The sequence below is a fragment of the Macaca fascicularis genome, chromosome 4 (assembly GCF_037993035.2).
Source record: "Macaca fascicularis isolate 582-1 chromosome 4, T2T-MFA8v1.1".
In the NCBI taxonomy this organism is placed as follows: Eukaryota; Metazoa; Chordata; class Mammalia; order Primates; family Cercopithecidae; genus Macaca; species Macaca fascicularis.
Genome location: NC_088378.1, coordinates 161,169,992 through 161,195,422, shown reverse-complemented (window position 1 = coordinate 161,195,422; position 25,431 = coordinate 161,169,992). Strand labels below are relative to the sequence as shown.

Here is a 25,431-nt window from a genome sequence, read left to right as displayed (position 1 = left end):
AATACGCTGATCTACTTACTCATGGTGCCCTGAGCCTGCCTTGGGCTCAGACATTTCTCTCCTTTGGCTCATTATTCCTCATACTTGGACATCACTTGCTGTCTTTTCTACCCAACCTTTGCACCCCAGCTCAAATCTCCAACTCATTCATCACCTGTTCTAACCTGTACAGTGGGAAGTGACTTTCCCTTTAGAAGTATGCTCATGGCATTCATTGGACCTTATCCTGCACTCTTTGACAGCACCTTGTGGCTTGTTCTTTGACATTTTACTATTTTCATGATGGGAATATTGTCTTTTATCCCCTGCTAGCCCAAATAGTGCCCATTCTGTGCTCAGCACATGATGAGATTTTAATGAATATTGGCTGTTGTGTTAATGCTTTGGCAGTGATACAGCATCACTCTTTAAAACGAGAATCCCATATGTGTAGCTACATGAAACACACAGTCTCCAGGTTTTCTCCAGGGTCTCTAAAGAAAGTGGCTTTTTAATACCTACATGAAGCACTTCCGGGTGGTGCTGGTACATTGAAAAGGTGGGGCAAGGTGGGGCATTGATTCTGGCTGCAAAAAGGAACATCTGGTCATGATCCATTAGTCTGCTCTGTGATAGTTCAGAAAGCATGTTCTCCCACATCTTGAGGTAAATAAAGCCTTTACTCTCTTGCTTCTCTTCTTCTGATCCACTTGCCCTGCTTATGTTCTAGGCCAGTGTTGCAGAGAATGTAATTGAGGCCAATATTTCTTTAGGCAGTACGGAGGAAGGGCAATCCTGCTCACCCAGCAGGGAGTGAGATGGGGCTGGTGTAGTGACTCATATCATTGACATTTGCAAAGGGAGGCCTACTGTTCACTAGCAAGATGCCAAGCAGAGTCTCTTTGTTGGGCCCCTTGGAAGACTGACATTTAGCCAGCAATTCTCTTTGAGGGAACAGGGGCAGAGAGGGGAAGTGGAAGGAAAGAGGAAGAGAAGAACCTTTTGGAAAAACCTGATTTGACATTGTCAATATTTGGCAATGTGCTGTCACCTTTATCAATATCCTACTGATCACTACTTACTAATATCCTTTGAGATCTGATCTCCTTCTCTGACCAGCCATTCTGAGCTTTACCTTTTCTACTGTTACTACACTTTGTGTCTGTATCATACAATCTCTATCAAATTATATATGTAGTGCCTTACTTTTTCTATTGATAGGTAACTGCACAACATTTTTTTTTAAAAAAAGAAAATACTTAGAATAGAGGTCACTATTACATGAGCTTAAATAATTTATTGCCACTTTTATGCAACAGAACAAATGGAATCTTTTGCTATACCTAGTATAAGAGAGCCTTTTCGAAATTGGGGTGGAAAGGGTTATAATTCAGAGACCTAGGTTTGTATTCAATGGTGTTATCTTATAGCACAGGAGGCTGAATAATGGTCCCCAAAGATGTCTACGTCCTAATCCCTGGACCTGTGAATATGTTAATATGTTACCTTGCATGGCAAAAGAGACATTGAAGATGTAATTAAATTAAGGATTTTAAGATTAAGAGGCTAACTTGAGTTATCTGGATGGGCCCATTGTAATCACAGGGATCCTCATAAGAAGGAAGTGGGAACAGCAAAGGTAGAAAAAAAGGTGATGTGAAGATGGTGGAAGCAGAGGCTGGAGTGATGTGCTCTGGAGGAGGAGGAAAGAGCTATGAGCCAAGGAAGGTAAGTGGTCTGCCTGGAAGAAGTAAGGAAACGGAGTCTCCTCCAGAGACTCTAGAACGAATGCGACTCTGCTAGTACCTGAATTTTCTCCCATACAACCCATTTTGAACTTCTGACCTCCAAACGTTAAGATAACACATTTGTACTGTGTTCAGCTATGAAATTTGCATTAATTTGTAATAGCAACAAGCACACCACTCTGCTCTCTCACCCTGTTTATTTATTGTGTGTTTACTGCTTATCTTCCCCACTGGGATGTGTATATAGTCCATAAGGACAGAGCATAACCAAGGCTCTATCTTCTCCCCACACACTCTCAAAACTGCCCTTGAACAGGTCACAGCAAGTACCAAATTGCCAAGTCCGGTGGAAAGGTCTGACTCGAGTCCTCTTACAAGGTCATCATATTCACCTCTCAGCAGCTTTGGACATAAAATACTTCCTCTTTCTTGAAATATTTTTACACTGAGTTCCCGGAGACTACACGGCATTGGGTTTTTCATCCTAGCTCCCTAGCACCTCCTTCTCGGTGTTCTTCGCTGAGTCCGTCTCCCTTTCCTCCCAACCACTGAAGGCTGGAGTATTCCAAGACTTAGTCTCCTGGAATATCTTATCTAACCATAACTACTCCCCAGGTGATTTTATTAAATTTAACTTTAAAAACAATCTGCATAAGGAAGATAATCAGATGTATGTCACCATCCCAGAAAGCTACCCTACACATGTCCAAGCTAGAGCAGTATGTCCAGCTGCCTGTTCCACATCTTGACATCATTATCTAATAGGTGTCTCAAACTCACATGTCTAAATGGAACAATTGATTTCCTTGTTCATAATCCTTGCACCTCCCTAGCCTCTGTATCCACTTTCCTTCCCTGCGGCTTAGGCTAAACATCTTCTATCTTTCTTTTTGCCATATGGATTATTAAGTATATATATGTATGTTAGGGAGGTACAAAGGCGGCGTCCCTGAAGAGGTGACTTTTTCTATCATACTCAGAATAAAATGCCAACTCCTTGCAAGTCACATGAGGCATAATCTGAACCCTGGCTACACCCTCTCATCTCCTCCCTCCTCATTCTGAACCAGCCACGCTGGCCTTCTTGTTTTTTAGAGATGCTAGTATTTCCTTGGAGGCTTTTTAAACTTGCTGTTCTGCCTGCCTGAGCCTTTCTTCTGCCAGAATGTCCTGTGGCTGTTTCCTTCACTCTATCCAAATTTTTATTAAAATATCAGCTCATCATAGAGGCATCCCTTGGCCACCATGATTTCCCTGTACCCTGTTAAACCTGCTTTTTTTCCACACACACACCCACTCACACACTGCTCTGTTCTCTCACCCTGTTTATTTATTGTGTGTTTACTGCTTATCTTCCCCATTGGGATGTGTGTATAGTCCACAAGGACAGATCTTTTCGACGGTCTTGTTCATTGCTGCGTCTTCAGCTCTTAGAAGAGGGCCTTGTACATAGCAGGCATCTGATAAATACTTTTTAGCACTTTCTTATGTTAAAATCAAATGTCTTGCTTATTATTATACATCTTAGCTATATTGCATATTAGATTAGGTATGTAATATCTCTTTTAAATTTCTTAAGATTAGGGACCATATTTGATGTTTTTCTTGTCACCCACATAAGGACACAACAACACAAAGCACGTACGAGTGATTTTCTTCAAATGCATGATTCTTCATTTTGTCTTTTTGATTTGAACTCAGCAGTGGAAACCATCTGGGGGCCTTCTTTTCAAGTGTACGTTCAGTTATGTCAGGTGTTCTAGGTAAGAGGCCCATAAATGGAATTTGGAGGGCTCATGAGCCTCCTAAAATCGTACACAAAATTTTACGGGTATTTGTGTTTTCCTGGAAAAACAGTCTATAGATCTCTTCAGGTTCACAGAGGAGCCTCTTCCGTAAAGGTTGAAAACCACTGAGTTGGACCAAGATATGCAGACTGGGTGACCTATGCCCAGGGCTGGGGCTGAATTGAGGGTGAGGAATCAGGAAGGGTGGGAGGAGTTTGCAATGCTTGGGATGAAGGGTGGCTGACCTTACTCACCCCTACTTAGCAGCCCAACAATTTCACACCAAGCTTATGGGTGGCAGAGAAAAATCTGTGTTTGGGTCTGAATGCTAATAACAACATCTTGCATGCTATGACTGAGGAAGAAAGTAGAAGATTTTAAGTTTTACTCCCTGGGCATTTTGACTTCCCAGCACATCCCTGGGAGAGGGCTCAAAGGCCATCCAGGCCAACTAGCCATGCCTTGCTCATGAGTTACAGCCAGGCCAGGACACGTGGGGCACAGAAGCCCTCCTGTCCATGTTCTCCCTTCAGCAATAACCATGTCCCTCCGCATAACACCACCTATGCCACCGCCTTGTATTAGCATTAAGTCAGTATTTCAACTTTGTGTGTGTACATTAGACTTAACCAGATTTAAGACTGCCAGATGTCAAAACCCTCATTCAATATCAATCACAGTGTCACACAGGTAGCGGTGCTTAACTACTCTTTTTCAAGTGAATAAATGACAACATATTAAATAACTAGGTGGCTGTATTTGGGACTTTCTCCAATTTTAAGAGCCAGGGAAAGTCCTGTCTCTCAATAGCAGATTGTTTTGAAACCCCCATTAACATCAATGAAACTTTTTTAGTTCTAGGACTCTGTGATCATGGATTGAGAATAAGCCAGTGGATCTTGGCTGGGAGTTCTTAAGTTTTACATGAGAATACCTTATATTCATGCAGTCCTTGACAGTTGTTAAAGTTTGCACACACATTCTCAATAATCATGTACTATTTTCAAAGATAGAAGGGGCTCTGAGGAGTTCTCTGATCTGTTTCACCTCTCCTTTGGGGCAACCCGAACAATTTAGGTTGATTTCCAGAGAAATAAGTCCCCCAGCTCCCCTCCGGTTAGGATCTGATAATTTTCTCAGTTACTGGGAGTCCGCTTACTGCTATTTAAATCTGTCTGCTCTGATTCTATCTTTAGTAAGCATTTAGATAAGACCTGAGGAGTTAATGTTTTCCTGGCAAAACCTGAAGGAATACTTTGCTGTTCTTTCCCTTGTTTTATGAAGATTGGAGAACTGTTTAGCACTAAAACAGTCAGATTGATCTACTTTAATTAAGGTGCCCTGTCCACGGTGGATGCAAATATCTCACTGATGTTTCTATTTAGTCTGAATACACAACAAGGGCAGGAAAATGTCTGTTAGAGACACAATCCGCTTAGAATAGTCCTGCTGCAATGACAAGTTTCCAATGAGCTACAAGGGTTGAGCTGGGAGCGGTCCAAAGACTTGATTACTTATGAAGGTCCTACAACCACACGGTGTCCAAGGGGAGAGTGGTATTTCTTACTTTGACAGATACTACTCATAACAACTGGGGCAGCATCATAAACGGCAATGGGGAAAATATTCCAAAGCTAAGGCTAAAATAGCAAACAAAGGGAGTGTTGAGAAATGAAAGAAGCTTTCAGGACCGCATGGCGCTGGTGATGGAAGGCAATTGTTCTACTGTGGAAAGGAAAAAGGAGCCATACAGGGAACAGGGCCAGCCCCACGCAGAAGCACTTAGTACCAAATGTCCAGCCGGACTGCCCATCATTACTCTGGCTGCCATAGTGGCGATTTCCCAGAATTGTATTCCTTCCTTTGGACCATCATGGACAGGCACTGGCAAAATGTGGGAAGTGTTAACAAACTGACATAGTAGCAGCCATTTCTACCATGAGTTCACACTAGTATTTAAGAACTTGGCAGAGAACATTCCTTGAGGCAATAGGCCAAGAAGATTTAATAGTGAGGACAGAAAATGTCCAGAACAAGGAACACAGTCTAGAAGACAGAGATGAGATATAGTTATTAGGACACTTAATTTGGAGCAGACGTCAAAAGAAGGCAGGAAGTTTGGGGATGACTGCGTTAGGGACACCCAAGGCCAGTTTTGCTGATACCAACATTTTTCCTAGAGATGGATCTGTTGAGAGTTTCTTCAATCAAATTAAGAGAAACACAGAAACGTCTGTACATGACCTAGGGTAGCTTCCTCCTCCTCTTCTCTCCTTGTCACCATTGTTCCACTTCCTTTGACCCTTGCTCCTTTTCTCTGAGGGATTCAGGTTACTTGAATGACCAAAGGGCAAAGGGATAAGGTCCACGGCACCCCTCAGCTTGTGAGGCACAAAAATATTTAAGGATCTCTGTTGCACAGTATTTGCCTTGCTAATTAGCTCATGGATGTGATGTATGTTATCCAGCCCTCTGCTTCCAAAATTATCACAAATCCATATGGCTGTTTACTTAGCAAGGTCACAAATATTGGGTACCATCATCATAACTATTTGAAAGGAATCCAACTTTCTATCAACCCTAAAGTGTTGCGGGGGAGATGGTAGTCATTATGAAAAAAAAAACTACAAGATAAGCACACAAACCTTGAGAAGGTGTTTGACAGGTGCATTTGGCCCCACAGAAAAGATACTTACAAGATTCTGCCTTTTTATTATTTTAGTAACAGCTAGCTCAGCCAGTAGTTTCAAATCCCTTCATTTTCTTAGAATTTTGGCTTAGCAGCATACAGATGAGGATTCGGGATTTTTTTTTTTTTTTAAGTAAGAATTCACACTTTGCTATATTGATCAAGCAAAGCGAGGTCCTTTTGACTGCCTGGTGAATTATGAAACAAAACCAAATCGAATCACAAGTTCTGGACTTAGTGTAGCAAAAGGCAACAAAGGGTGCATTAGCCTCAGATTTCCATCCTAGCTGTGCTTCCTATGAATTCAGTGGCCTCAGGCACATCACTTATCCTCTCCGAGCTTTTATTTTATTTTTTTATTTGTAAAAATCAGGATTATAGTAGTTCTCTAAAGAAGGCTGTGTGAATTAAATGAGCCCATAGCTGAGAAACATGCTTTGTACAATATAAAGTACCATTTCTTATAAAAAAAAAAAAAAAAGGGCAGGAATATTCAGGACATCAGTGTTCAGATTAACATTCATGGGAAACTGGGAAGGTGAAGAGTTTGACAAGAAAAAGTTGAGAGGAGGAGGGTTCCTGAGAGGTCAGACTTAGTTAACGCAGTTCTGGTCCTAAATTCTGAAAGAGTTCAGAGCTGTAGTCTATTAGTCAGTCAATCATCAATAACTCACTGAGCACAAAATTTAGGCTGAAATTAGTTTTTTTCTGGAGACCAGGGCTCGTGGCAGGGGCAGTGTTAGTGGACTGAATTGTTTTTCTGAGTTGGTCATCTTGTGAGTTTTAAGACCATGGAAAGGTGGGCAAGAGTGAGGGTAGAAGAAAGTCTGTGAGTGAACCTTTGAGGAGTCTTGACATGCCACTTCCTTGTGCCTTTCCCCTGTTTTTTTGTTTGTTTCTGTTTTTTTTGGCGGGGGGCGGGGGGGTGGAGTTTCGCTCTTGTCGCCCAGGCTGAAGTGCAATAGTGTGATCTTGGCTCACTGCAACCTTCGCCTCGCGGGTTCAAGCAATTCTCCTGCCTCAGCCTCTTGAGTAGCTGGGATTACAGGCGCCCGCCACCACGCCCGGCTATCCCCTGGGTTTTTAAATGTCATTAGCTTTACAGAATCTGAGACCTTTTTATAATCTCCTGATTGATGTGGAAACACATTTGTAAGTATTGAGAAGCTGAGTTAGGTCTTTGAACAATTACTTTGTTCACATTGTGCCAATGACTCAGTTATCCTCCTCCAACCGAGACCTGGACAACCTCATGCCAACCCTGCTCGTCTGGGTCCCTGTTACTGATATTCAGGTTCTAGTGACCTAAAAATCTGAGAACAGGCTCTGTTTACTATTCAGCCTCTCTAAAACACAAGCCTGAATAAAAAACCAAATGGAAATGTATTCCTAGAAATATGTAAATGCTAATCCCATTTGTGATGCAGAACCATGACAAAGCGTGTTCCTTAAGTAACTGCTGCTCAGCTATGAGATATTCTTTGGATGTTGGGGTGGGCTTTTTTTTAAAGCTTGCTTGATTTCATCCATACATTGGAAGTTTATGACATATTTGCAGAAATCGCTTCTCTTTCAGGCCTGCCCTCTCAGAACTGTGTGTCTTTTCAATGACTTCCTAAGCAACATGGCAGACTCTCGCCTGGACATCTCCTGTGTTCTCAGTAGACTCACTGTAATTATAGCACTGGCTTGTGTTCATTTTGTACCTTCAATATACCCTTTAAATAAATAGTGATGGGGTGGAGAGAGAGGGTGAGTTGGATGCTGAGAATTGAGACATTTGGAAACATAAATAAGGCACTTTGGAGTTTTCAGTACAGAGGCTATTGGTGTTCTATGTTCACTGAATTTTCCCCTCACTCACCATTGCATGATTCAGCCATGCTGGGATGACAGTATCTAGGACCTTGGGGTAAATGAGATCTCGATTGTAGAGAAAGAGGATCCAGAATGCCAAAAATACAAACTGGAAAATAAAACACAAAAAATAGCATCATTAGGCTTGGCTTTCTAAGATAATCAAGGAAACACAGCTAAATAAAAACAGATAACCATTTTAAAGATATCTTACATATACCTTATAGGAATGTAGAACATATACATTATAGAAATTCTACAATAAGCATTCTTCCCTTCATTTCATTGCTATATCTGCTCTTTCTGGGGATTCCTCAATGTGCCAGAGAGTTAGAGATCAATTGTTTGTCATCGTGGCAGGCAGAGAAGATATGAATAAACAGGATTCCCAGACCATTAGTCATTTATTTTAACCAATAACTTCTTTTTCTAAACTTTCACCAGGAATGCTGAGAGTAGGCACATGGAGTGGCTTGAGTCACACGTGTTCCTTGTCCACCCTCTAAATAGGCATGGCTAGGGGAAGCAGGAAGGCTGAGAATCATAAGTGCCAAGTTCCCAGGAAAGTGCACAAGCTAGTTGACTGAGGGCTAGATCTCCCTGGTGCTCAGAACTTTGAATTGATCTCCTCTTGTACTCCTTGACTCTCTTGTCAAAGCATCGATCCTCTATGCTACAAAGTCAACGCAAAGATAAGGAAGTTAAAAACTATTAAACTTCTGATCTTCCTATCTTCTGACATTTCAAAGGCTCCATTTCTAAGCCTTAACAAAATAAACAGACTTCATTGTTGATTTTAAAAACTTGACTATAGCCAGCCTTGGTGGTTCACGCCTGTAATCCCAGCACTTTGGGAGGTCAAGGCGGGCAGATCACTTGAACTCAGGAGTTCGAGATCAGCCTGGGCGACATGGCAAAACCATGTCTCTACCAAAAATACAAAAACGTAGCCAGGTATGATAGCACACACCTGTAGTACCAGCTACTTGGGAAGGTGAGACAGGAGGATTGCTTGAGCCTGGGAGGTTGAGGCTTTAGTGAATCGAGATCACACCACTGCACTCCAGTCTGGTCAACAGAGTGAGACTGCCTCAAAACAAAACAAAACCCCCCAAAACCAAAAAGCTTGGTCATTAGAAGATTTTACATGGGCAGAGGTAGAGGTATCCTGCAAAGTAATAGGTATCCGTGCTGTGTTATCAGAGAACTCATTAGTGCTTGGAGAGTTGCATTTTGCATTTAAGTTTGAAGTCTCCGTACTATAGGAAGCAGGACAGGTAGAAGAAGGTAGTCATTTCTAATTATAGGCCCTGCTGGGCAGCTGGCATGCCTGATCTCTGTTTGTTTCCATTCTAGCTAATGAATGGAAAACATGAACAATGTCATAGAAATGTGGACAGCATCAGCAAACAAGCTTACTGTCCCTGGCATATGTCTCACTTCTTCCTGACATCCATCCACTCAGCAACATCAATGAGGCACCCACTGTGTACCCCATACTAGGCTATCTTTCTCTCCTTGGTTGTCTTTTCCATGTGCCACCTTTGAAGGTCTCATATCTTTTTTCAAAAAAAAAATTACTTGATGGTTTTCCACTTGCAGAAGTAACATATGCTTATTGTAGCAAGTGAAACAAGATGTATAAAAGGGGAAAATTAGTCATCTCCCCTCCTAGGGCTCTCCATTCCCATCACCCTGATGGAACCAAGGTTGTCTCAGTTGTATTTTGATTAAGAAAGGTCTTTCAAACTTCCCCATTAGACAGCAATAAGGACATTGTGCCAAGCCTTTGCAGAGGTACAAAAGCTAGTGATAAATCTGATCACTAATGTGCCCTATTTCCTAAAGACACTGGGCAATGTGGTGCAGTCCTTAGACAGGACATTGTTGTAAATGCAGTGGGTGTGGTTTCCTATTATGAGCTCCCAAACAGCTTGCCTGCCCAGGAGAAGCTTTTGTCCATATGTACATGTCTGTTAGATTATGCACACATCTTTTAACTTACTGTGGATACAGGGAAAGCCAGTATGGCGAAAAGCAGGTCTCTGAAGGCAGTTAGGAACTTAATGTCTTTTCTCCCTTTGATTCTTTTCAGCACATCATCCAGGCAGGTGACCCCGTAGAAAATGGTCTGCAAGAGCTAAATCCATTACAACAAATGAGGGCATTTTCATTTGCTTTAATTAATACCTTCTTCACTGATGGAAAACTCCATCCCTCTGGGAGTAATGTGGCTTTGAGAGGGGGTGGCTGTTGAGTTGTTGAGAGCCAATTCAAAGGTTGGGCTTCCAGCTCATTGGGTCCTGACCCTGCTCGCTAAGACTGATAGAGTAAATTTGTTTAGGGGATAATAATGTGTACAGTATTTAGTGTAATGGACTTGAGCTAACATGGAAACAAAATAAAGAGTCAGCCTAAAAGGGGAACGTAAGGAGATAGATATCTTGGTGGCACAGAGGTTGGAAGAACCAAATAAACAGCTCAAAGGCAAAGAGGCAGATACAGGGTGGACGGAGTCGGAGTCTTCCTGGGAAAGAAAATTAGGAAAAATGCCTGGTGCTGAAATCTCACTAGAGAAACTGGAAACAGGTCAAGAGCACCACCATGAATCTCTCTCTGCGCTCTCCCAAAAAAGACACACAAAATGGTGCCTTGCTTAGCCGAAGAAGAGCCGGTGCACTTTCTTCCTTAAATAGGGCACCTGTAGGCCTCACAAAGGCAATCTGGCCGCGGCAGCAATTTACATCCAATTTACATCCAATTTACATCCAATTTACATCCAAGCCATGAGCTCTGGTGGGTTACTAAGCGCTGTGTGGTCCCCAAAGCCAGGACAAAGAGAAGGAGGGTATTTTTCAAGAAAGTAATATGATATGGAAGGCAAATTTTGTACATTCTTACCGCTTTGCACAATTCTGTGGTTTGTCATTTAAGGACTGGTAGGTCATGAAGATATAGAGTTTGCAGGGGTTTAAGTTAGGCTTTTGACAGAATCCATCCAAATCCTTAAAAGCCCTGGACTGGTACAAGAGGGGTAGTCTGGACTCTGCTTTTAGGGTGTAAGTCAGGAAGGTTCTAGAGTCTGGGATGCTGGGCTGGTGATTGATCAAGGTGGCTGTTGGGGAACAATCTCTGAGCTCTGGACTCTCGGAAAGACCTAGCAAAGTCAGCCACGTGCTGTTCCTGGGCTGAGGGGGTGGGTAGGAGAGGATACGGAGGTGGATCAGACCAGTTGCACCCATCACCCTGGAGCGTGTTAGAAATGCAGGACCTCCATCCCATCCCAGACTACAGAGTCAAGATCTCTGGAAATGGGGACCAAGAGTTTGTTTTTTAATAAGTTTCTCCAGAGCTTGTTAAAGATTGTTTATCCAGGTGGGATGAGGGGAAAAATTGAAAAACTACCTATTGGGTATTAAGCTTATTAGCTGGGTCACAGAATAATCTATACTTATATGACAAACCTGCAAATGTACCCTTGAATGTAAAATAAAAGTTAAAAAAAAAGAAATTTTTGGCCAACCTTATTAACATACACTTTACAGAATATAAAATACAGGTTTTAAATACGGAAAAAGATTATTTAATCTTTACGTAGGCTAAAGTTCTAGAACCATTGAATGAGACACAAGTTTAGCACTCAAAAATCTTACTACTCAAAACCATGAAGCGGCCTTTTATTCATTACTTGGTATGTGCCAGGCACTGAGCTATGTGTTTAATTCTCATAACGACCTTATGAGCCAAGTCCTATCATTAGAACCCCCCGCCCACCACCATTTTACAAATGAGGAAACAAACCTGCCTAAAGCTTCCTGGCTGGTAGATGCCAAACCCAGCAGTCCTGCTCTTGAGCTAGACTTTTAAAAAATAAAAAAAAATTATCAGGTTTCTGAGCATAGTTCAGATAAAGCATTGTGGGAGGTCAGAAGGAGACAATTATCTCCAGGTGGGAGAATGAAAGACAACTTCACAAAACACCGAGGCCTGATTCCCACCCCCAGAGATTCTAATTTAATCAGTCTGGGGCTAGGGCCTAGGCGTTGGGATTTTTAAAATCCTCCCAGGTGATTCTAATCACGGGTGGCTGAGGCTGAGAACCACCTGCCTGGAGGAACTTCCGTTTGGAAATTCAGACCCTGCAGTCTCAAGAGAGGCGGGGTTGGGAGATGCAGGCTGTTGAGCCCTTCTGTGGAACAAGATTGCAGGAAAGGGAGAGAGGAGAGAGGGGAGAACAGAAAAGTAGGCTGCAAACAGCAGGGCAAGGTCCTTGTCTAAGGGACAGGAGAAGAAGGGGACACGAAGGTACTAAAGAATAACTAGGGGGTAGAAGAGCAAGAAGATAGGAAATCATGGGCCCTGGGGTGGAGGAGGTTTCGAACCTGAAGAGGGTGTCTCAGGGAGGGGTGGGGCAACAGCTTTAAATGGCATGAAGAGGTTGCCACCCTAATACTTCTCATTATTGCTGGTGATTTTCACATTCACACCCTCAGGGCTGCAGAATTTGGATGTGCAGTCATTTGCACAGGGAGTTGGGAGAAGCTCCCTCCTCTCTCCCTCCCCCACCAGTAGCCTCACCTCACCCTGGTTTCACTTCCAGCTGCTCAGGTCGCAGCAGGCCAGGCCGCTGCTGTAGTTAGGAAGAGCAGGCATGGGCTTGGGCCCAGGGGAAGAGGCCTGCGCTGTTCTATCAGCAGGGCAATTAATCCTGTCCTGAGCCTGGGCCAGGTCTGCCCTCTCTGGGGAGAGGCCGCCTCCGCCCGGCGTGTGAAGTCCATGTGACCCGCTTTCCTCAGGCTGGAGCTTCCTAGAGTCATCATGAGTCAAGCTCCTCCTCACTTTCTCCTGCCTCTCCCAGTCACAGGATGTGGAAATCGGATTGGGGGAAAGCAGGCATTACTCAGCTCCTCTGGGCCTTCTCCATCAATAAAAACTTGCTTCACACCTCCAACTTGCCAATCCCCTCTCCACCCCAACTCACGAAGGCATATGGCACACGGGCATCTCTGGATGCCCACGGTGTGTGCCATGCTGCCCTGTCGCCATTGAGCTTACTCAACATTGAGGCATCTTTGTCTGAATTCACGAGAAGTGTGTGGAACCGCCGTGTAGGGGCTCAGAGGGAGGCGCTAGGGAGCTGCCAAGGAAAAGAAATCTGCAAGAGCTGGGGTGTGAAGGGGCCTCAAGGAGCAGCTGGGGCACACGGAGAGTGAGAGGCCAGGAGCTCCACGGGGAGGCTTCCAGGAGGGCAGCAGGGACAGGTGTGCCTCAGCCCATCCCACCAGAATGGTCTGCTCATTCTCCAAGGACGATGCAATGTTTATAAAACTCAGGATGAGCTTGACTCACGATGACAGACGGAGCGATCAGGGGAGGCAATGTTAGCCGTTACCGGCTGAGTTACGTCCCTCACCACCCACCACCAAATTCATATGTCAAAATCCCGACCTCTAGGACCTCAGAATATGACTGTATTAAAGCGGTGATGAAGTTAAAATGAGGTCATGATGGCGCACCCTAATTCACTATGACTGGTGTCCTTATCAGAAAAGGAGGTGAGGACTGCGGACACACGCAGAGGGAAGACCACATGAGGACACAGGGAGAAGGTGGCCATCTGCAAGCCAAGGACAGAGGCCTCAGGAGAAACCGACCTTCCCCACATCTCCAAATTCCAGCCTCCAGAACTATCAGAAAATCAATTTCTGTTGTGTAAGCCCAGTCCGTGGTACTTTGTTATGGCAGCCCTAGGAAACTATACAGTAGCATTAAAGTATGACCGCCACAACTGGCCTTCTTTTAAGACTCTTACAACAAAATTACTATCATTTACATTTCGCAACTATTTTGGCACCCAGAAAAGCCCCGACGTAACGGCATCTACTTAGTCAAAGTTTATTTCAGAGCTGCTGCTCCCTGATTTATCCTTTCTCCTGGTTCTTCCCTAATTCTGTTCCCACTGCGTGTTCCGTGCCTTTTCCTGAAATGCTGCTGCTCTGAGTTCGTTAGCTGTCTTTTGTTTCTGTTGCTGGCTGACAAACTAACACCTGCGACAAAGCTGAATTGACACTTTTCAATAACTAATGCAATTCAAGAAACTGCAGTTAAAGGATATTTAGTTTTTACATTCATGTGTCTTCACAAACCCACAAAAATCTTCAAACTGTGGAAGCTTAGCCTTTCTAAGTCATCAAGCTTATTCTCTTGCCTTTAAGCCAGAGCCTCCTCTCTTTAACCTACCTTAGGAAACGAGAATTTCTTCAATTTAAAAAGTAATTCCAGGGAGGGAGATTCCACAAGTTTCCTGAGCAAGACATTACAAGTCTTATTGGATGAGTCAAGTAATCCAACACTGAACTCAGGACTGTGCCTGACTCAGCCAGGCGGGACTTTCTCATTTCTCTCCTTTGAAATGACGCAAGAATTTGCAGTGGGAGATTACACCAGAAGAAAACAGCAATTGGGGGCTGCGATGAGCCCTTTATATAATGGCGGTGGTTGTGTTTGGAGCAGGTACTTTGCCAAGTATATCTGTATTCGTATGGAATATACGATTTCCATCATCATTCATGCACATTTAACTTAAGAAACTGAGATTAAAGGATGAAATAAAGAACAAAGGAGGAGAAAGAATGTGCAGAACACAGTTGGGAATCATGAAGAGAAAAATGAGACCAAGAGCATCGAGGGACAGGTTGGAAAGAAGTACCAGAATGCTTGGCCAGTGTTTCATAGCTGAGGACAACGGGCGTCAGTACAGCAGTCGGGTGGCGGTGGGATAAAATACCTTCATGATGGGATGGTTTCCCTAGAAAGGGGCTCATGCCTGTTAGAACCATGTTCTGGTCCTTCACTCATTCAACCGACATTCACGGAATGTCAGTTAGGTACCAGAAATTGTCGGTTAGGTACCAGAACATAATACAGGCCTGGGAAAGCTCTGTGTTAATGTCTGTCTCTGGAATTAGGAAAAGAAGAAGTGGAAGAAGATGATCGAGAAGGAGAAGGAGGAGGAAGAGGAGAGAGAAACCTTTTCTGTATGTTTGGTATTTTACATGATGCAGGTCAGGTTCCGTGGGAAACAATCTGAGATTCTGAGATGTGCCTGCAGGATGTTCACCGGGGAATGCTCTCGGACATCTACGAGAGGGAAAAAGGGAGCAGGATTGAAGTGGGGAGGCTAAGTGCTGTGCAGTTGCGTGGAATCAGCTGATCCCTTGAGGAGCTCTGAGCTGAGTTTCTCCTTCAGAGCTGTCCTGGAGTGCAGCCTTTGCATCCCATATTGGATGCCAGTTATCGCAGGCAGCAACCCCAGGGAGGGGCCTAAAACTTGGTCAAGGCAGCTCCTTTCTGCTGAGGGCAATTCTGGGAGGGGATCTCAGCTTTGCACCATCGGCAGCGAACACTCCTTCCGAGAGCTGGGGACTGAGTATCTCAGTGCCGGGGAGGTATGAGGATCTGGGTGCCTTATCAGAGTATCCACTACACATGAGAAAACTGAGGCACAGAGAAGTTAGGCAACTCACTCAAAATCACACAGCATGTGAGCACAGCCAGTGTTCTGGCTTCAGAAGCCAGGCCTTCAATCACTCATCTCTATACTGTGTCCAAAGAACCTACCAAAATGCTGTCACAGTTGCTCAATAACTTATAGCTGCTTTATTTTGGGTGCTGGTGGTGACTATCACATAGTTTGATCAGTCCTTACCCTTTCAGCTATCGAAGTGCATCTTTGTGAGGCAGAAATAGTTAAGTGTATTTGACTCTATGGAGCTGAAGAGTGCCATAGGGGCTGGTCGCAGTGACTCACACCTGTAATCCCAGCACTTTGGGAGGCCAAGGCAGGCAGATCACAAGGTCAGGAGTTCGAGACCAGCCTGGCCAACATGGTGCAACCCTATCTCTACTAAAATACAAAAAAAAAAATTAGCCAGGCGTGGTGGCGCATGCCTGTAGTCCCAGCTACTTGGGAGGCTGAGGCAAGAGAATTGCTTGAATCTGGGAGGCAGAGGTTGCAGTGAGCCGAGATCGCGCCACTGCACTCCAGCCTGGGGGAACAGAGTAAGAATCTGTCTCAAAAATAAATAAATAAATAAATAAATAAATAAATAAATAGTGCCATAGATTTCTTAAGGTTGGTCCCCCAAGTGTTGAAGTGGGTGCCATATTGTAAATTCAACCCCATCTTCTCACTGTTCACAGGCTGCCTTGGAGTTTAGACCCATAGAGGCCTCCCAGGTCCTCTGTTCCCCCAGCCCTAGGCCAGCATCCCCAAGGACCTATGTGGTATTGCCACTGTTGTCATCATGAGAGGTTGAGGGTGATGACGATGGAGCTGCCTGGGGCTTGGGCAACTTATGAAAAGGGAGGGAAAGGTCATGCTTCTGTTGTTGAAGGGGGTGTTGGGGGCGTGGGGAGGGAGGGGCCCACTCAGAATCTCCCCTGGAGATCCCAGTTATGTGGCCCCACCTCTCACAATGTTTCAGAAGGAAGTTTGTCTTTAAAAAGAGGAAATCCTATTAAAGTGAATGAATTCTATGAGCCAAGTTGTGGCTGCTGAGCCTTGCCCTAAACCCCCTAGTTCATATTCCTTGGGATTAGGGACAGTCCCTGGATGGAACTGGAGTGGACAGAGAGCAAGGGACACAGCATTTGTGGAGGACTCAGGCACTGGATGATCTGAGCCAACTTGAGCAGCTTGAGGACAGCCATGGCACTGCCTTGGTCTCACGCTCAGCCTCTGGGGTTCCCCATTCTGCATGGCTGGCTGCTGGCTGCTGGAGCCTGCAGACTCTACCACCAGGACTGCCTGGTGCCTGTGGGCAGCTACAACAGGGAGGGCAGTGGCTTGACAGTGGCCTTCTCCAGCTGGGAAGATGGGGCATGCAGCTCGGGGAGGCAGAAACAGGAGCTATGAAGGGGAAGGGGGTGGATGACTCCTGCTGGCCTCCACTCCCTGCCAACCTAGGTGCTCAGTGAGGAGACTGATGTTCTACTAAGTCACCCCCCTACATCACTTTCTCTAGCCAGAGAAGTTCACCATCACCTCCCCATGTTCTCTCCCCTCTGTCCACCGCCTAACACCATGCTGATGCCATTCTGAGTGCCACCTGTCAGATCATTTCTTCCCCATGGCTACCCTATGGTTAGGTACTATTTTTATTTCTGTTTGACAGATGTGGAAATGAAAGACACAAAGAAGTGCCTAGCCCAGGGTCTCAGGGCCAGTAAGCAGCAGGACTGAGGTACCACCCAGAGATCACAATTGTAACCATTGTGAAATATCACCTCTCCCTCCCAGCAGATAATCAGTGGCCCCTTCAGAGTTTGGTTACTCCCTTATTAGGCAGAGACTCCTATCTGTCCTCTCCTACCTTAGTCAGAGATGGGTCACCCTGACCAATTCCCAATGTCACCTTAGCTACTACCACCAACCCCAGGGGAGTAGCGCAGTGCAACTCCTGTCTGCCTCCCCTTCCAGTCCCCTGGGATAGCTTCAAGGGGAACTGGGGCAATGCTCAAAATGCCAGCTGGCACCAAAGGGGGCTTTGCTCTTATGAAGGGGACACAACTGATACTCAGACAATTAGAAATTCAAGCTGTTTACGAGGAGGTGTGTAAATTTCCCGGTAAGCAGGATTGGATACTAACTTCCCCAAGCTGAGGTAAAATAAATAGAAGAATGTGAGAGCAAGTTGTGAGACCTTTATGACTTAATAAACACAACCACCAATTAATTGGTCACGAATGAACACTAATTAATCCTTAGGAAACACAACCATTAATCAGCCCTTGAGATCTCGAGAGCCAGACATTTTCAGGTCCAATATTTCACCTTAAGCAACATATTTGAAATCTACATTAAATGGATCCTCTGAAATACACTCAACCCATCTTCACCAGTTGGGAAGCATTTCATTAGGTCGCACTTTCAAGATGACTCCTAACGGAGCTCAGAAAGAAAATGACCACAGGTAAGCCCCTCTCCGCTTATTTATGAGGGCCAGAAAATACCAGAAGAGAGGGACTGCTCGATGATGCAGAAAGGCTGAGGTCACGTCAACGTACCAAGTTGCACCTTTATAATATGTGGGTATCCTGTGCCAGTCACTGTGCTGAATTCAAGGTAGAAATACAGACAGGGTTGGCAAGGACCTAGGAGAAAAAAACTTCTGTTTTGGAGCCAAAGTTTGATTGGAATGTTAAGACTCACATGGCAGGGAGAGAGGGAATTAGAAAACAATACTGTACAGGAATCAGCAGAGACTGAGAGATGCTGTGACAATCAGAGAAAGGAAAAGGAAATTTGGGCTGGAGTTGGTCAGCAAAGATTTGGGGGGAGTATATGTGATTCCCAATGTTCTATGAAAGAAGCAATGTGGTGAAGAGGGGTAAGTAGGCCTCTCTTCTAAGGATAGAGAGAACATTGGGCAGAGAAATGACAGCAGGAAGCCCAGGGACCAATACTAGTAAGATGCAGTCCCTACTGCAGAAGAGACCAGCCTCCCAGGGAGAGGGAACCTGAAGGCTGGTTGGGCAGGTGAGCCCTTGAATGGGAGTTTGACATTGGGTCCACGAGGCAGGAGGGAGCCACTGTGGTTTCCTGAGCAGCAGACCACACGCTTCGATCCAGGTCATGGTATAAAAAACAAACCAAAACCAGTGCTTTGAGAAGATTAATTTGGAATCTGAGTGGCTGGATTGGACCGTGAAAGGACAGTAAAGAGATGATATGGTCATCCAGGTAGGCTTAATATGAGCCTGGAATGAGAGAGACAGTAAGGTTGAAGAAGAAAGGATGAACTTAGTAAAAGGAGAAACTAATAGGATTTGGTAGCGGATCAATTAGGGAAGCAACATTGGGATTAACACTAGGAAATGACAGTATCATTGACAAGATAAGAGACTTTTCTCACTCTTGGAAAATGAGGGCTCTCGGAAATGTAGGTGAGCTAGAATTAAAAAGTCAGGATCAGGCCGGGCGTGGTGGTTCACACCTGTAATCCCATCACTTTGGGAGGCCGAGGCAGGGTGGATCATGAGGTCAGGAGATCAAGACCATCCTGGCTAACACGGTGAAACCCCGTCTCTACTTTAAAAAAAAAAAAAATTAGCTAGGCGTGGTGGCAGGCGCCTGTAGTCTCAGCTACTTGGGAGGCTAAGGCAGGAGAATGGCGTGAACCCGGGAGGCGGAGCTTGCAGTGAGCCAAGATTGCATCACTGCACTCCAGCCTGGGTGACAGAGCAAGACTCCATCTTAAAAAAACAAAACCAAAAAAAAAGTCAGTATCAGTTGTGTATGTGTGTGTGTGTGTGCATACAAAGAAGTAAGGGAGCTGGTTAATGAGTGCGGTGATAAATCTATTCTTAGCCGCACGTAGTGTGAGGCAGGACATTCATACTGGAATTGGATTTGATTAGAAAGTCAGTCCTGACTACAGACACGTGTCTCTTCTAGTTGACTGTTTTTCACAGAAAGCCAATAGAGACACAGAACTTAAGGGTGTGTGTGTGTGTTTTTTGTTATTGTTGTTGTTTACTGTGGTACTCCTAGTTCTACAAAAAACATTTTTTGTTTTGTTTCTGTTTTTCGTTTTGTTTTTTTTTTCATAAAATTCCATGATTGAAACAGGCAGTCACCTTGAAATTTTCAAACACACTAGAGCTGTGTTCAGGGTTCCAATTTTTCAGGCCAAAACCAAGAGGCCACTAACCAACCAGTGAGGAGGAAGCAGCCCCTTCGGGCCTCTTTGATTTTAACTCTCTCCACTTCCACCTCCTTAGCATTTCAGAGTGTCACAGTTTCTGATCACATACATTCTCTGCTTGTCAAATGAGGATTATGATTCTGAAAACAGATGTTTATGTGGCACCCAAGATTTTAGTCAAAAACCTCATATATTAATTCACATCCCCAAATGATTCCCCATTCTTAGTTTTTAACTTTAAAAGTATTTTTTTTTTCCTATTCCTTAAATATTTTTCGTAATCCGCTTTTCTCCCATTCATTCACACTTCATCAGAATGCAGTCAGCCGGGTTAGGAAGACAAGAAAGGATTAAGTCATAAGCTTGGTTTTTAAATAGTTGAAAATGTGTATTTGCCATTCGGTTGGGTGATTTGTCCTTTAAGATGGAGCCTGAACCTATAAAAAATTGAGGTGGGAGCTGAACATGGCAAAATGTGTTTGCTTTTCTTAGATAAATCTGTTAGTCTGTGTGTGCTGTAAAATGGCATTATTCCTTCATTGGAAATTACACTTCCTACACAACATACGCCACTCTGCCTTCTCTTCACAGACTTCCCCAAGCAAAGTTCAAAATGCCTCCTGCATTTGTGGTTAATCCCACGGTGAAACCATTAGCATGGTCCCCAATTTTGAGCACATCTGAAAAGAGCTCCAAGATGAGATTTTTTTTTTTCAAGAGAGCATTTAACAATGAGAAAGCACAGAAATGTAAGTATAGATCATTTCCAAACTGGGTTTATCAGAGTCAATTGTTAAGTAAACGAAAAACCCAAAACTCACAAATGGTGAAGAAGGAAGACAGATAACAAAATTGTGTATTTAATCAAATCCAAAGATGTTATGTGTAGCAGCCCTGATATTCTAGAGAAGTGGATCGGTTCCTGGTACGGCCATATGGACTTACCAGATTAAGCAGCGTCAGGTATTTCCACCTTGCACCATTTGCAAAGACTTTGGGTTTCACCTTGTCTTTTCCTTCCTGTGAGATGTAATAATTGAGGAAAGTATACCAGCTCAGAACAAGGAAGTGGTATATGCATGTAGAAGTCTTCGTCATGGCTAGTGCTGACCGGCGCACGGTGAATGTCTTGAGTAGTTTCTGGCGTCCTTCTGTGGGTCAGAGCTGAAGTCCAACAGCAGGCCTGTGAGCTATAAACCACACCCCTCTGGAACTGAGAGTTCCAACACCGGCTGAATTTGGTTCTGTTTTAAGCTTCTTTCCTGAAAAACTTCAGAGACAGGGTTACTGCTGTTTTTCAGATGCCTGCATTTAGATAATGATAGATAATCTGTAGATTTGCATAAAATACAACATGTGGGCTTTGAGAAGGGCAGGTAGCAATCAATGCAAGAGCTGCACATTGTACCGTTTGACTAGGGCCCTGGGGCAGGGGCATGGTTAAATGAAGTAATCATGAAATAGTAGGAAAATCTAACAAAATACCACCACGGCTGTATTCTCTTTTCTTTTCATTTGCATATAACAAGGAAGTTGCGGCCGGGCGCGGTGGCTCAAGCCTGTAATCCCAGCACTTTGGGAGGCCGAGACGGGCGGATCACAAGGTCAGGAGATCGAGACCATCCTGGCTAACCCGGTGAAACCCCGTCTCTACTAAAAAATACAAAAAACTAGCCGGGCGAGGTGGCGGGCGCCTGTAGTCCCAGCTACTCCGGAGGCTGAGGCAGGAGAATGGCGTGAACCCGGGAGGCGGAGCTTGCAGTGAGCTGAAATCCGGCCACTGCACTCCAGCCTGGGTGACAGAGCGAGACTCAAAAAAAAAAAAAAAAAAAAAACAAGGAAGTTGCAACCTTATCTCTTGAGAAAAGGAGGAGCAGGTTGATAAAACAGATCATGGGTGTGTTTAGGGCATGAACAGTAGAAAGGAAAAGTGTGTTGTAATTTTGCTCCTGAGGTCTCTGAGATTCTAGAAAGTCTGCAACAACCTTTGATCCCCCAGGGAGCAGTTCCAACGGTTTCTTTTCTTTTCTTTCTTTCCCTTCCTTCTTTCCTTCCTTCCTCTTCCCCTTCCCCTTCCCCTCCCTTCCTTCCTTCCTTCCTTCCTTCCTTCCTTCCTTCCTTCCTTCCTTCTTTCCTTCCTCTCTTTCTCTCTTTCTCTCTTTCTTTCTCTTTCTGTTTTGTATCTATACTCTGGAGAACCAAGAGTAACCCAGGGCTGTCCCAGACACTCCATTTGGACAGGCATTTCTGTGCCCTGGGAGGGAAGAAGCAGCTTAGGAGGTGATCGGTACTGTGGCTACCACACCAACATACCTGACTTTAGACGTTGCTGGGAGAGGGTAAGAGTTCCTGCTCTGCCATGATTAGGATGAGACATGGCTGGGCGAGTCAGCGTGCAGGACTGGGCTCTGACTCAGGCTCTACAGAAGGGAACTTAGGAAGTGGATGCCTTGTGACATCGCCAGCTTGTTTCCCTGGGCAACTGACTCCGAGGGGTGAGCAAATCCCTCAGAGAAATGCTCCTGACACAGTTATGTAAGTCTGTAATTGGTGCTTTTTAATGACTTAACCAGGGCTTAAAAGTACTAGCAGAAAGAACTGTAGGCTGGACAAGGGGACAAAACATAAACAAACCCAACTCCTAAGAGTCAACAGACTCCCAACATCAGGAATGGGAGATGGGAGGAGAGCAAACCCGAGCCCGCCATGGAGGTCTGCATTGTAACCATGTTTTTTTCATATGTTGGGGCTGCTATAACAACATACTGTAAACTGGGAAGCCTGGAAACCACAGAAATTTATTTCTCAGTTCTGAAGGCTGGAAGTCCAACATTAAGGTGCTGACAGAGTGCCTGGTGTTTAATGTGGGTCGTTTTCCTGGTTCATAAATAGTGCCTTCTGTCTAAGTCCTCATGTGGTAGAAGGGGCAAACAAGCTCCCTGGGGCCTGTTTTATAAACCACTAATCCCATTCATGAAGACTTTGCCCTCATGACCTAATCACCTCCCAAAGCTCCCCTCTCCTAATGCCATCACCCTGGGCGTTAGGATTTCAACACAGGAATTTGCAGGGAACACAAACATAGACCATAGCAAACCATTCTCAAAGGACAGGGTGATCTGGGAAATGGGTACATAAAACTCTGTACAAAACTCCATAGCCTGGGCTAAATTGCAAATTATAACAAAAGCTAATACTTTTATAGTACTTACTGTTTGCCAAGCATTGTTCCAGTTGTTTTACACATATTAGCTGATTAACACTCTAAATAACACTATGAGGTCAGTACTATTATGTATTAAGTACATTTTCAGATGAGGACATTGAAGTCCGGTCGGCTAAAAGGATGTGTTCAACACTTTGTAAGAGGCAGAGCTGCCATCTGAACTCAGTATGATGGTTCATATTGAGTGTCGACTTGATTGGATTGAAGGATGCAAAGTATTGCCCCTGGGTGTGTCCATGAGGGTGTTGCCGAAGGAGATTAACATTTGAGTCAATGGATCAGGAGAAGCAAACCCACCCTCAATCTGGGTGGGCACCATCTAATCAGCTGCCAGCGTGGCTAGGATAAAGCAGGCAGAGGAACGAACATGGAAGGACTAGACTTGCTGAGTCTTCCGGACTTCATCTTTCTACTGTGCTCTCAGGATGCTTCCCGCCCTCGAACATCGGACTCCAAGTTCTTCAGCTTTTGGACTCCTAGACGTATACCAGTGGTTTGCCAGGGACTTTTGGGCCTTTGGTCACGGACTGAAGGCTGCACTGTTGGCTTCCCTAATTTTGAGGTTTTGAGACTCGGACTGATCCACCACTGGCTTTCTTGCTCCTCAACTTGTAGACGGCCTGTTGTTGTGATTGTGTGTCAATTCTCTTAAATAAATTCCCTTTCTTATATACATACATCCTTTTAGTTTTGCCCCTCTAGAGAACCCTAATACAACCAGTGTACCTGCCTACAAAGGAACAATGTTGCTCTGTACACTGTCAGACTCCCACTTTGATATTTCTCCTCCCGACGGAGTCCCTTTTATTATTCTCTCCTCCCATCAGAAAATTATCTCGGAAAAGGATCCATATGTTTTGAAACTTGATGGTGCACATATGAATGAATGAATGTCTCCAAGAGTGTTTTCATTTTAGACACCATTGTTTAGAGGTCTTATTCCTTTATACAAAAAAAAAATCTCAAGCCTAAGTCTGCAGATGGGTAAGGATTGAGGTGAAAGTAGGAAAGGAGGGGAAGACAAAGACCCGAATCTCTGAAATGTGTGTGCCCAAACCTGGACACTGGTCCTTCACCGCCTAGATGGTTTTTTCCTTTGCGTCAGCCTCAATGCTCACAGATGAGGCCTCTCATAAATACTGATACAATTGTTTAAATTTATTTGTAAGAGTTTTAGTGTTTTACATTGGGATCCAATGAATTGTTAGCATTTTTTATTTTTATTTTTATTTTATTTTATTTTTTTGAGACGGAGTCTCGCTCTGTCACCCAGGCTGGAGTGCAGTGGCGCGATCTCGGCTCACTGCAAGCTCCGCCTCCCGGGTTCACGCCATTCTCCTGCCTCAGCCTCCCGAGTAGCTGGGACTACAGGCGCCCGCCACCGCGCCCGGCTAATTTTTTGTATTTTTAGTAGAGACGGGGTTTCACCGTGGTCTCGACCTCCTGACCTTGTGATCCGCCCGCCTCGGCCTCCCAAAGTGCTGGGATTACAGGCGTGAGCCACCGCGCCCGGCCAGCATTTTAATAAAGAATAACATGTAATACATGTATATCAGGATTTAATAACATGTAATGTCATTTTAATACATACTAATAATTTAATAAAATGGTATTATTTTAATAAATAACATGTAATATATGTATATAAGGATTTAATCATTACATGTAATACATGTATATAAGGATTATGTTATGAATTGAGGATTATTTTAGTTCTGTCCCTCTAGAGAACCCTAATACAACCAGTGTACCTGCCTACAAAGGAACAATGTTGCTCTGTACACTGTCAGACTCCCACTTTGATATTTCTCCTCCCGATGGAGTCCCTTTTATTATTCTCTCCTCCCATCAGAAAATTTCTTAATTCAACATCTGCCTTTTCTTATAAAACTTCTCACAAAATTGTGGCCAAGGAAAAATTTACATTGCAACCATATTCACATCATAATTTGTGTTCCTGGTTCAATAACCAGATCCATTTTCATGAAGCAGCCTGACCATCCGTCCCCCACCATGAGACCAGGGCTGGAGCTTTGGAGAGCAATGAATGCCATCTCTTAGCTACACATTACAAACTAATACATACCAAATGTGCTGTTTGTCCGCCTTTTCCTCTCTCCAAGTATCTGGAGGCTTCACATCATATCCAGGAGAAGTGGCAGGGAATTGTTCAAAAATTTTACTATTTTACAAAGGAAATTTTAAACATTTAAAAATATGCATATTTCATAATTTGATTTGGATATGACACAGGCCACTTGTTACTAAGAGTGACTTTCTTTGAAACTCTCTACACACTGGGAGTCTGCAACATGATTCTTTAATTTCACAAATACTTATTAAGCAACAACTATTTGCCAGGCACCTGCGAGGCCCTGAGGATTCCCTGAGGAAGAAGATAGATGCAATCCCTGCCCTCGTGGAGCTTATATTCTAG

General features: G+C 44.2%; 1 protein-coding gene across 3 annotated transcripts in view; it reads right to left on the bottom strand.

Annotated features, from left to right (window-relative positions):
* Positions 1-22,178, bottom strand: part of ADTRP (androgen dependent TFPI regulating protein) — a 67,984-nt gene extending 45,806 nt beyond the window's left edge. For 2 of the 3 annotated variants that reach the window (XM_074039086.1, XM_074039087.1), the window contains exons 1-3: positions 20,714-20,910; positions 10,066-10,200; positions 8,068-8,169 (exon numbers count right to left, since the gene is read on the bottom strand). In XM_074039086.1, coding sequence (XP_073895187.1) covers positions 8,068-8,169; positions 10,066-10,200; positions 20,714-20,866 — 390 coding nt within the window. In that variant the 5' untranslated portion in view covers positions 20,867-20,910. Of the gene's footprint in view, positions 1-8,067; positions 8,170-10,065; positions 10,201-20,713; positions 21,039-22,081 lie in introns of those variants that run through there. The other variant, XM_005554034.5, reaches the window with a different exon arrangement.
* Positions 22,179-25,431: the final 3,253 nt, after the last annotated feature.